The 12,815-nt window shown below is 48.7% G+C and overlaps 1 protein-coding gene across 1 annotated transcript; it reads left to right on the top strand.

Annotated features, from left to right (window-relative positions):
- Positions 1 to 3,678: 3,678 nt before the first annotated feature.
- Positions 3,679 to 12,441, top strand: LOC147246964 (E3 ubiquitin-protein ligase TRIM35). The gene is made up of 6 exons (XM_086182613.1): positions 3,679 to 4,327; positions 5,049 to 5,144; positions 5,986 to 6,216; positions 9,735 to 9,757; positions 10,410 to 10,528; positions 10,942 to 12,441. The coding sequence occupies exons 1-6, from the start codon at positions 3,731 to 3,733 to the stop codon at positions 11,478 to 11,480; spliced, it is 1,605 nt and encodes a 534-aa protein (XP_086038739.1). The 5' UTR covers positions 3,679 to 3,730; the 3' UTR covers positions 11,481 to 12,441.
- The last annotated feature ends 374 nt before the right edge of the window (positions 12,442 to 12,815 follow it).

Raw genomic sequence — 12,815 nt, 5'->3', positions numbered from 1 at the left:
ACCTCCACTCCAACGTATCCAGCAGATTTCTGACCATTCATTTATCAACACAACTAGATGCGTTGGAGCGGCCATCCTGGTAGACCAGTGTGTGGCTCCACTGTCCTCATCCCCGAGGACAAAACCTGAAGGGGACAGGCCGCTAAATCCAGGAACGCTACAAAAACAAAAACATAAAGAGAAGAGCAGCAAGATTAGGGACAGTCGCTCAAAATACAGAGATGCAGTACCAAAACATACAAATGAGGAAAACATTTGCAAGTACAAAAATGCTGCAAAGAGAAATGAAACCGGAAGGGCCTCTAGGGGGGACGGACTGGAACCGACCCAGCAGCGACTCAGATAAGCAGCAACAATGATGATTGTTTCTGTCGCTCTAAATACAAAGTTCACCGAGTTCAGACTCGCATGTTTGGGAGTTCAAACTTGGCAGGTTCAATTCAGGAGTTATTTTCATATAAATTGATTTTTATGGAAATGTGGTTTTACGTGTACCTGTAAGGACTCCAAAGTCCACAGAGGACGAGGTTTTATTTTCCAGCGCAAACACGGGCCGTAACATCACCTTCACACAAACTAATCTGGCAGCACCAAATACGTTTCACCTCCGTTACCTTTCTAAAGAATTATTTCACGTGTTGAAGTAATTCTTAGCCCAAAAAGTATATTTTACCTTCCAAGTACTCACTAACAGGAGTCTTCAGCTCACTAAGACGTTTTTCCTCCTCCATCACTTCTTAGTGACTCCAGAATGCAGGAAGAGACAGCCACGTATGGTTAGCTTGAAGCTAACGGAGGCTAACAGCAGCTAAACTGTCCAGGAAGGTCTGTTTACTGGGGCTCCTTCTAGCTCTCATTTAGGAGTCCGGTGATGTCTGGCCTGTCAGTGGGTCGGTCTCAGCGGGCGTCGCTTTAACGAGGCTGACGGAGCACAATGCCTACCGGCCAGCCTGGTCATGGCAGCTTCTATTGCATGTTAACTACAAATAACAGCATCGATGCTCATTCTCAGCGTTTTATAGCTATCATAATGGTGTGCATGGATGTTTCTAATTAATAGGCGATGGAGCCGAAGGAGAGCAGGGACAGGAGAGGGTGTTAGATAAGACTTAATAATAACTGTTATGGTGGAAACTACAAGCTCACGGCTGTGGTTTAAAACCACATTTAACCCTCTTACACCTGTTTTCTGCAAAGTAAACAATCTCATTTCCATTTCATGAGTCTGACTCATCGCCTGCGTGAAACAGCCGTCAGTGGGTACTTTAATCTGTAACTTCAGAAGGGCCATCTGGGACGATTCAGCGCTAATTATCATCAGTATCATAGATGCGAGACTTTCCCTCCCTGGGACCTGCAGACCACAATAAAATCATGCTTTTCAAAATAAGTTGTAGTTTTTTTTTTCTTTGAGTGCAGGACGCCTGGTCTGCAGAACCATGGCTGGGGTGGCGAGGAGGTACGCCAACTCTTCCTCGTCAGTGCTCTCGTTCATCATTCGGGACCCTCGGATATTTATTCTCTGATTATGAAAAACACTGAACAAATCAGAGGAAAGGTCAAAGCCTCTTTTTTCATTTTCTTTGAAAGTTCATCCATTCTTTCTCTTAATCATCACCTGCATGAGGGTCGGTTTCAGGAAAAACTGAGAAAAACTTTTTTGTAAAGGTAAGAAGAAGCATAGAAGAATAAATTTATCCTATATTTGTATTTAATTCCTCTGTTTTTCTCTCTCTCACATGGTTACTCTGATTGTGAATCATAAAAACTAACCAACAGCACTGGTCCTGGTCCCTGGACCACCAGAATCCTCCTCCTCCGCCTGGTGTAGCACCACAGGCCCCCCAGAGAACCAAACGGCTGTCCGTCTTCTTCTTCACTTGTTTTCGGACCTAGTTGGGCAGTATTCTGTCACAATGGCGCCCTCTACTGCATGACAGCGATACCACTGATAGCTGGAAATCTCATCATGGAGGGAGACTTGAGCAGCTGGTAGTTCCATGGGAACCAAATTTCAGATAGAAGGTCTAGTCTCTTCCGGGACGGACTCCAACATGTTAATTCAACGTCCACAGTGGAAACGCTGGGACTTGTGCTTCTATTCCAAACAGCATTTGTGTAAATCCCAGTCTGTAACAGGTCAGTCAGAGACACACTCCAGGTGTCAGAGTTACAGAACCGTTTCCCCTCAGAACTTCTTCAAAGGAACATGGAGCCTTAACAAATAGACCCCAGGTGAACAAGGATCCACTGTTGCTGCTGTTGACTACTTTGTCCCGATTTTCTACAGGTGCATTCAAGTTTTGAATCTCGGAGGTGTTTATGTGTCTGAAATACACACACAACCTCACACATCTGATGACACACTCATACTGGGACACGCCGCGAATGGGTCCAACTGGAATGAGGAATTTTATGTCCAAATGTTTGATGGTGCTATGAAGTCACCAAGTGGGCAAAGTGAGGCAGTGCAGCCCCCAACACCAGGAGCTCCACTGTTGGTTGCAACCCCACTAAAAGTCCTGGAACAGGAGTCCCAGCAGGACAGGTGCAGGTGCCAGCGTCTGTCCTCATGGGCATCAATGCGCTGACTGGAGACAACCGGCAGCCGTTGTCAGAGTTCCTTCCTCCCTCAAGCCTGACAGGCTGGTTTGGTTCATGACTGCTTTATTACTCCAATCAGAAGTCTGGAATATGTGAAATACGAAGTACAACTACCTCAGTCACCTGAGAAAAATGCCTCAGGTTACTGCCTGAGGCTGGTTTGCTGTGGGTTCACTTAAGTACACCTGAGTACACCTAAGAACACCTGGGTACACATGAGTACACCTAAGTACACCTGGGTACACCTAAGCACATCTACGTACACCTGGGTACACCTGAGCACACCTGAGTACACCTAAGTACACCTGGGTACACCTAAGCACACCTGGGTACACCTAAGCACACCTGGGTACACCTAAGCACACCTGAGTACACCTAAGTACACCTAAGTACACCTGAGTACACCTAAGTACACCTGGGTACACCTAAGCACATCTAAGTACACCTGGGTACACCTAAGTACACCTGGGTACACCTAAGCACATCTAAGTACACCTGGGTACACCTAAGTACACCTGGGTACACCTAAGCACACCTGAGTACACCTAAGTACACCTGGGTACACCTAAGCACACCTGGGTACACCTAAGCACATCTAAGTACACCTGGGTACACCTAAGTACACCTGGGTACACCTAAGCACACCTGGGTACACCTAAGTACACCTAAGTACACCTGGGTACACATGAGTACACCTGAGTACATCTAAGCACACCTGGGTACACATGAGTACACCTGGGTACACCTAAGCACACCTGAGTACACCTAAGCACATCTAAGTACACCTGGGTACACCTAAGCACACCTGAGTACACCTGAGCATGCCTGAGCACACCTAGGTACTTCTAGTGGAACTCAGGGACATAAACAGGTAATTTATCAATTGGCTTCCTGTGTCCCTTCCCTTCTGTCCCTGAGTATTTTTAGCATGTTATTATGTGACTTCTCTGATTGGGGGGCAGCAGTTGGGGGCGGGGGGGGGGGGGGTTACAGCCAGTAAAAAGCATCCTGCAACCCACTGCAAAGCTCAGATTGCGAGTGAGACCCTGACCAGCAGAGCCACGGGCCCACCAGCCAAATAGCAGTTGGACTGGACTAAAATTAGCCCGTCATCTTTAGATGTGTCATGGCGGAGAGAACCAGTCCAGCGGATCAGGAGAGGGGACGGGGACAACCAGAACAGAAGCTGGGCTCTCCTGATGACCCAAACACAGCTGCTGGGGACTTCACGGGTGACGGACAGAAGGATTCAACTGAGGCTGTAGAGGACGCTGAGTGTCCAGGCTGCCAGTCACTGGGGGTCCTGACGCTGCCATGTGGCCACAAGCTCTGTGCCACGTGCTTCGAGCTGGGCCGAGGGGAGCTGGGCCGAGGGGAGCTGGGCCAAGGGGAGCTGAGCCAGGCTGGTTGCACCATCTGCTATGGGTCCCAGCTGATGGACTCTGTCCTTCATACTCTCCTGGACGCTCTGTTCCAGGGCCAGCCGAGGAGACACAGGGGGCCACCTGGAGCTGAGGAGGAGAGAGTGTTGGGGATGGTGAATGATGGGAACGCTGGTGATGGATATGATAGTTTGGAGACAGAGGATGTGTGTGTGCAGCACGGAGGAGCGCTGAGTGGGTTCTGTCTGGAGGACGAGGAGCTGCTCTGCCCGGAGTGCCGGACAGAACAGCATGACCAGCACCAGTGCAGCTCCATACAGGAGGCTGTACTCATCTGTAAGGTCTGCCTCAAGAATGATTTATACACTAGATTAGATGCAATATATATATATATATATATATATATATATATATATATATATATATATATATATCGTGTGTGTGTGTAGCCAAATCCGTTACTGCCACCACCATCTTGTGCTGGGGTTCTGACCAGCGGTCGAAAGATCTAACCTTTCATAAAACACCAGCCTTATCAGCTGCTTTTGGATGGTCCAACAAACCTTACAGAAAAACTAGACAACAGGAAGTAACTGAACAGAGGAGAAGCTGTTGTTTGGGGTTTTTGTTTTTTTACAATATTTCATTGTTCTAAAAGTGTTGAGTTTGAAGTGATCGGTGTGACTGGTGGTCCAGATGAATAATTAAGCTGATGCTAACTTATTGAACACGTTTCAAAGTGACAGCAGTAAAATGCTGACCTGCATGTGTTCATGTCTCCTTCTAAATCAAAATTACAGATACTTGACACCTTTTTATCAGCATTTTTTTCAAAAACCAGAAGGAATGAAATCTGAGTGCTGCTTTCACTTCACCAGATTCGCTCGGCCCTGCAGCTGGGAGAAGCCCTCCTTCACTCGTGCAAAAGCAACATTTCCAACAATATTGAGTAACTTCAGTGTGGTCTGAAGTTGTACTGAGTGTGGCTGCACCTGGGCTGTGCATCACACTTTTGCAAGGTTTATTAGAACCCGTCCACCCACTGGGATGTTCTCTCTGCAGAGGCAACTGCGATCAGCTGTCAGACGTCTCCAGGAGAAGCTGGAAAACATGAGCTCCATCAGACAAACCTGGGAGGAAACTGCAGCTCATATCACGGTACTGTAGGCAGAAGTACTTCTTCACCCCTCAGCCTGTGTTTTTCTCCTTGCAATGTGTTTAGAAGTTGTCATTTGGTCATCTTTCCTACTTATGAATGTAATTTTAACAAATGTCAGCATGAAGTCGACGAATGCAACTGCCAAAAACATCTTCTATGAAGTGGCTGAGCTGGCGTGTGGTACTGACCAGCCGCTCAGACTCCAAGCATCGCATCAGCAGGCCGACGTCACAGGCTGGTGTTCTTCGAGGTTATCTGAGGCAGTTAACTTTAAACACTCATCTGAGGTGTGATGTTGAAATTTTCAACCCCTCCTAAACGTGACATAGCTTCACAGGTTGGTTACACTTTACTTGTTTGTTTTGTGAAAATCAAGTCTGCATTAATCAACATTCCAACAAACGCTTGTTTACTAAAGGCCAATTTCAGCAACAGTCCCTTTGCCTGATGATGCCTAATAGAATAATACGAACTCAGAAGAGTTAAGAACATACAACAATGTGAAACAAAGGCTATACAACAGTAAACGTAGTAATGAGAATACATACACAAGAATGATAACAAGTCTGCAATTGTAAATGTGTTTGAGAGAGAGAGAGAGAGAGAGAGAGAGAGAGAGAGACCTCCTCAGTAGACAAGTCTCTGGGCTTGGTACTGATCCGGTGGTGTGCAGCAGGCCTTGTGAGATGTTGCCATCAGCTGTGGCTGCAGGGATGCTGCCGAATCTCAACAGCTGATCTTAAACGACACACAGAAGCCACCACCTACACGGTCTATGTACCGGACCCATGACGTGTGTCCCGTCCCACGCTTCATGATACCTGACACACTTGTTTCCAGAGCCAATCAGTGACAACAGCCCAGATCTTGAGGGAGGAGTTTGAGAAGATGCACCAGTACCTCCGTGATGAGGAAGCCGAGCTGATGTCACAGTTGAAGCAGGAAGAGGAAGAGAAAAGTCAGAAGATGGAAAACAAAATTACCAGGATCAGCAATGACATACGAGTCCTGACCACCACCATCAGAGAGGCAGAAGAAGCCATGGCGCCCGACAGCGTCCTCTTTCTAAAGGTGATCAACACTGTAGTTGTAATTATGACAAGTAGAGGACTGTACTACTTTTTGTGAAATTCCATCTTTTTACATGACAGTTTTGTAAACTGTGCCTCTGGGTTTGAGTTCACATTTGTGATGACGTTTGATGATGGAGTCCTGACGTGATGGTGGTGCTGCAGCAAAGCCAGAAGTCAGTGAACTGATGACAATCTTCAATATAGACGATGTTTCTGGCGTCAAGATGAACATTTGTCCAGGTCACTGATTGTGCCAGATCACTAAACATTTATTTAGAAATTGACAAAAAAAAATGTCTGTGTAGGTTCTCATTCATCCAGGTCATCGTAGATCGAAGCGAAGTAAAATCTGGTCAACTGGACGTAAGTTTATCTTGAAGACGTTTCACCTCTCATCCGAGAGGCTTCTTCAGTTCTAGTGAAGAGTGTGGAAACTCCAGCTTATAAACCTATGTGGGAGTGGTCAGTGCTATTGTGGTGGAAACGACTCTCCCGAGACTCACCTGGCCTCCCCAAACGACAGTCGTTGTGCGGTGTCAGGGAGTTTCAGGGGTGGTCGTTAGGGAGGTTCACCAACCACTCAGATGCTAATGGGCTGTGCTGGCATCAGCCGTTCCACATGGGTCTTTCAGCTGAGCTCTTTGGGGAAGCTTTGAAAGGAGTGTGGTGCGGGAATGCGAAAGGACTGCAAGGAAAATCGCAGACTACAGGAACCATCTACGTTTCAACCTCCGATGCCGCCAACACAACCTCATTCCCACTAGCCTACTACTAGGATCCACCGTGAGGGGCCACAGGGCCAGCAAGATTTTGGAACGGGCCCAAAATCAGCTTTTCAACGAGAGAGTGAGACAGGTCCATTTCACCATCGAGGGACTAAAGAGCAAGCTAGATCACCTTAATCAAGAGTTATCGCCATTTTTGCCACCCGCCATCTTGGACAAGGTCACCTCCTTCGTTGGGACAGCCCAACTATCTCAACATCAGAAGAGCAAGGAGAGGCAGAAAAGGAAATTCGCGCACCTCCAGTCTCGCCTCGACCGGGAATGAGAAGCAGAAGGCCCAACCCCTGCGGACTCACAGGACAGGTGGATAAGGAACTTATCCAACAGGGAGCTCACCAGTCCTGAGAAACGCGTCCTTGCAAAAGGAATGAACTTTGCTGTCACCCCGAAACATCTCCCGACGGTGGACCTCATCACTGCCACAGAATCCGCCATCAAGAAGAACAACCTCTCCACCACAGAAGCAGACAAACTACGACTCAAGGTCACAGCGCCCCTCTCCGAAGCGAAGGTCCCCTCTGCCAACCTCTCGGTCCAGGAAAGGAAGGCCCTGAATGCACTGAGCAAAGATGAGAACATCACCATCCTTCCGGCTGACAAAGGAAGATGCACGGTGGTCCTTGACACAACTGACTACCAGGACAAGATCAGTTCTCTTCTCAGTGACATTCACACATATGAGACCTTAAAACGCGACCCCACCAGCAGCTATAAGAAGAAAGTGGTGGAACACCTACAGAAGCTGCAAAAGGGGGAAATCATCAACCGCTTGGAGTATCACCACCTGTACCCCGGAGACGCAGTTCCACGGATTTACGGCCCCCCCCAAATCCACAAGGAAGGTGCCCCGCTCCGACCCATTGTCAGCAGCATAAACTCTGTGACGTACAACATCGCCAAACACGTCGCCACCATCTTAGCCCCCTTGGTAGGGAAAACCCCCCACCACGTCCAGAATTCCATGGACTTCGTGAACAAGGTTAGAGAACTCAAGCTGGACCCAGATGAGACCATGGTGTCCTACGATGTGACCTCCTTGTTCACCTGCGTCCCTACCGTGGAGGCTGTGGAAACAGTGAAGAAACGCCTACAGCTGGACAACACCCTCAGCAACAGGACCAACCTCAATCCGGACCAAATCTGCCAACTTCTGGACCTTTGCCTGAACACAACTTACTTCCAGTACAGAGGGAAGTTTTTCAGGCAAAAACACGGCTGTGCCATGGGTTCTCCCGTATCTCCTATCGTGGCCGACCTATACATGGAAGAGGTGGAACAGAGGGCCCTGACTTCCTTCAGTGGACCCTCCCCCACCCACTGGTTCCGATACGTTGATGACACCTGGGTGAAGATCAAGGTTCAGGAGGTACAACCGTTTACAGCACACATCAACTCGGTAGACGTCAACATAAAGTTCACCAGAGAGGATGTGAAAGACAACCATCTGCCCTTTTTGGACTGCGATGTCTACGTTCAAGAGGACAGGAGCCTGAGGGTGGATGTGTACAGGAAACCCACCCACACTGACCAATACTTGCTTTTTGACTCTCACCATCCTCTGGAGCACAAGTTATGTGTCATCAGGACGCTGCAACACCGAGCGGAGACCATCCCCACCAGCGTCCAAGGCCGGAAAAAAGAACAGCAGCATCTGAAAAGAGCACTTAAAACTTGTGGCTTCCCAGACTGGACCTTTGTAAAATCCTCTTCCAGGTCCAGAAAGGAGGAGAGCTCCAGGAGGAGGGAAGATGAAGAAGGCAGGAGAAAAAACATAGTGATCCCCTATGTGGCAGGGGTTTCTGAGAAATTAAGGAGAATCCATAACAAGCACCGCATCCCTGTGTCTTTTAAACCAGACAACACTCTGAGACAAAGACTGGTTCGCCCCAAAGATCCCACCCCTCACAGCCAGAAAAGCAATCTGGTATACGCTGTCAGATGCAGTGAGGCCTGCACGGATCTCTACATAGGGGAAACCAAACAGCCCCTCAACAAGCGCATGGCCCAACATAGAAGAGCCAACTCTGGAGGACAGGACTCAGCGGTTTTCCTCCACCTCAAGGAGGAAAGCCACTCCTTCCAGGACGACCATGTCCAAATCCTGGACAGAGAGGACAGATGGTTTGAAAGAGGAGTTAAAGAAGCCATCCACGTCAGGATAGAGAAACCATCTTTGAACAGAGGAGGTGGACTGCGACATTTCCTTTCACCTATTTACAACCAAGTCCTTTCAAAGCTTCCCCAAAGAGCTCAGCTGAAAGACCCATGTGGAACGGCTGATGCCAGCACAGCCCATTAGCATCTGAGTGGCCGGTGAAACTCCCTAACGACCACCCCTGAAACTCCCTGACACCGCACAACGACTGTCGTTTGGGGAGGCCAGGTGAGTCTCGGGAGGGTCGTTTCCACCACAATAGCACTGACCACTCCCACATAGGTTTATAAGCTGGAGTTTCCACACTCTTCACTAGAACTGAAGAAGCCTCTCGGATGAGAGGTGAAACGTCTTCAAGATAAACTTACGTCCAGTTGACCAGATTTTACTTTGCTTCGATCGACAACAAATATGTGTTCAAAACAAATGCGTCCCAGCTTGAGATGGCGGCCATGTTTGCTGTGATGCCTCAAAGTCAGTTTTGCCATGTGATGCAGGTCTGAGTTGCGTCTTTCTGGGCCTCTTTATTTTTCCTAGCGGCACTTGTAGCTAATGTTCCTCTGCTCTGTTCCTCAGGACTACAAGAAGGCCTCTGAGAGGTGAGCAGTTTCCTCTGTGACCCTAACAGAGCTTCTCCAGATATCTTTGAAAACAACACCCTCTCCAGGGGGAGTTTGAGTGCTACTCTAAGCACTTCTTCTTGTGGGAATCGTCTCTGCCGGTGTGTGTGGCTGGAACCTCTCTGCTGTACTCTTGTACAACAACCCAGCATCTGCAGAATCAGTGTCAGGGCGTGAGAGGGAGCCTCCTACCTGAAGGAGGCAGAAATGCTCCTGTCGTCTGGGTGTGCAGTAAAAGTGAAGCAGGACCACGAGCGACTGCTTGGTTTGGCTGGTTGGGGATTGTTGCTTATCCAGCATTTGGAGGGATTACATTGAAACACGATGTTTTAATGTGGTGGTATGAAAATACATGATTACATTTTAATACAAATGATTTTATTTGCATTGAATCCCAATCCCTGCTCTCTGTCCTCACGTTGATCTCCTGCAGGACCCATGCTTGTCCTTCGGGGAACCCCTGTATTGTACGCACTGCTGCACTTTAGCAGCGTAGTGATTGATTGGCTACTTACTGTATCAATCAAATCCTCGAACACGATGTCACGGTCAGAGAGCGTTGACTTGCCATGATCGACCATAGAGGCAGTGGACGGGTAGCACAGCGTTGGTCCCTGTTTTTGTGTCCCAGGACTCGGTGCAGGGTGGAGGAGCCAGAAGACGAGTCTGGAGCGCTGCTCGATGTTGCCAAGCACCAGGGTTGCTTTCAGCACCGCGTCTGGGAGAACATGATGAAGCTCATCCAGTACTGTGAGCCCCATTTGCTTTTTTACATGCTTTTCTCCTCTTTACTAAAGAAATACCACAGCTGACGGCAAAGTCAGTGACGGCCCATAGAGCGCTTAGCATCTCACCTGCTGAGGGGGCAGTACCTGCTCAGGAGTTGAGCCGCGCAGCCACTTCTGGACCCGTCCAGAACCACTGTCAGACATCATGGAGTCGTAGTTGGTGCGCGTCGTCACTTTGAAACTCTGTGTCCAGGCGCCGTCTGTCACTGATGTCTTCGGTGTTCTGCTGCCAGCTCCGTGCTTTTACTTGTTTTTTATTCGAACTATGTCTTAATCGTATTACTTGTATTTTAATTGTTGTACGGTGACCTTGAGTGCCTTGAAAGACGCCTTATAAATAAAATGCATTCTTCTTCTTATTATTGTATTCCTCAGTTCCGGTGACCTTGGACCCAAACACGGGCTCGACACGTCTAAGCGTGTCTCCTGACCTGTCCAGCGTGCTGGTGTGTGAGGAGCAGCCTCTTCCAGACAACCCAGAGAGGTTTGTGAGGCTACAGAGCATCCTGGGCTCTGAGGGCTTCAGCTCTGGGAGGCACAGCTGGGAGGTGGAGGTGGGAGACAACGGTGACTGGTCCCTCGGTGTGGCCAGCGAGACCGTCCGCAGAAAGGACAGGTCTAGCACGGCCTCAGACTCTGACCCCGCTGGTGGTCTGTGGACGGTGTCCCTCTCCTCTGGGGAGTATTGTGCCTCTCCTGGCCACACCCTCACCCTGAGACGAAGGCCACGCCGAGTCCGAGTTCAGCTGGACTGGGAGAGAGGCTGTCTGACCTTCTCTGATGCCAACGACAACACTCTGATCTACAGGTTTAAAAGGCAGTGGAGCGGCACCCTGAGACCCTACTTCTCCACCACGTGTTCCAAACACCCTCTGAAGATCACTCCGGGGAGGGTGAACGTTGCTGTGGAGTAGAGCAACGCTGTCGCACAGCTCAACTCTGACAGAGCAGACGCATGAATGTTGGTCAAGTTCCTGGTCAGGGAGGAAGAGGAACTCCCCTGTGTGTATCCTCTCGTGATTCACTTAGGCGAATGTCGCACAAACCTGTTAGCTGTAGCTGGCGTTTAAGGGTTAGATGCTTTGCAGCACTCTCTCATCCCTCTGCCTTAAAGTGACACTTCACCACTCAGGTGGTTTTCCCTCCTCAACTCTTCTTGCGACTCCAGAATGCAGGAAGAGTCAGCAACATATATTTAGCTTGAAGCTAACAGAGACTAAGAGCTAACAGCAGCTAAACTGTCCAGAAACCTTCGTTCCGAAACTCTCCAGGTGGTCTGGTGTGATCCAGGTCTCGTGAATCCAGCTGGATGACCAGTGATCCACTAACACAGAGTGGAGATCAGAACTAGAACATTTTCAGGACCAGGACCAGGGGAACCAACTTGAGTGCACTCATTCATGTGAATGTATTTGAGAACTCCAGACCGCCATTTGAAAGTACTTAGAAACACCTTTTTTGGGTGAAGTATCACTTTAAACTGGAGGGTCAGAATGTTTGTCCCGACCAAAAGTCTGGTGATATATTTGAGCTTCTTTAGAGGAGGAAGTACTACATTTATCTGACGCTTATACCAAGTGTGTGTGTGTCCACTAGAGGAGGTACTGGGTTCATCTGGGTCTTGAGTGCTATGAAGAACTCCTGGCAGAGCCACACTAGTGCACACAGCCACACGGTTCTAAGTACCCAACATGTGAACTGAGTGGTTTGCTACCAGTGTCTCACCAGGAAAAGCGAAGTCCTCCAGTTTGGGTCAAACATCAAAGGCCTTTTACCAGCTGAGCTGATCAGCTGCTGGTGGTTTAGCTGAGCGTCTTCAATGTGGAACCAGTGAAAAATAAACATGGTCTCTGTTGGAGAGTAAAGAGGAAACTTTATTTGTATGCAATTGTGAAAGCAGTGTGTTGCTTATCGATCAGCACCGTGTTCAGGGCGAGAGGTGGGAAGCTCTCAGTCTTGACGCTTGGATGTTAGTATTCAAACCCTGGGAACAGGAGCAGAGATGCCACAGCGGGTCCTCATCATCGCAGCCGACCACTTAGTCAAAACATGGTTGCACATGGATGATAGGCCTCCAAACCCGCCATATTTGTAGTTTTCCAGCATCAAGGTTACACAGGAAATGAAGTTGTTTATCTGCTTTTCTTCTGTTCGACAAAGCATTCAAGTGTTTGTCTTGTGTGTCTCCAGTCAGCACCCATTTGTCCATCACTTGATCTCCTCTTGGGTCGTCCACGCAACATGATCCC

The sequence above is a fragment of the Aulostomus chinensis genome, chromosome 17 (assembly GCF_037954235.1).
Source record: "Aulostomus chinensis isolate RoL2024-O1b breed Wild chromosome 17, RoL_Achi_v1.0, whole genome shotgun sequence".
In the NCBI taxonomy this organism is placed as follows: domain Eukaryota; kingdom Metazoa; phylum Chordata; class Actinopteri; order Syngnathiformes; family Aulostomidae; genus Aulostomus; species Aulostomus chinensis.
The sequence above is the reverse complement of the archived record's forward strand: the minus strand, read 5'-3'. Positions and strand labels throughout refer to the sequence as shown.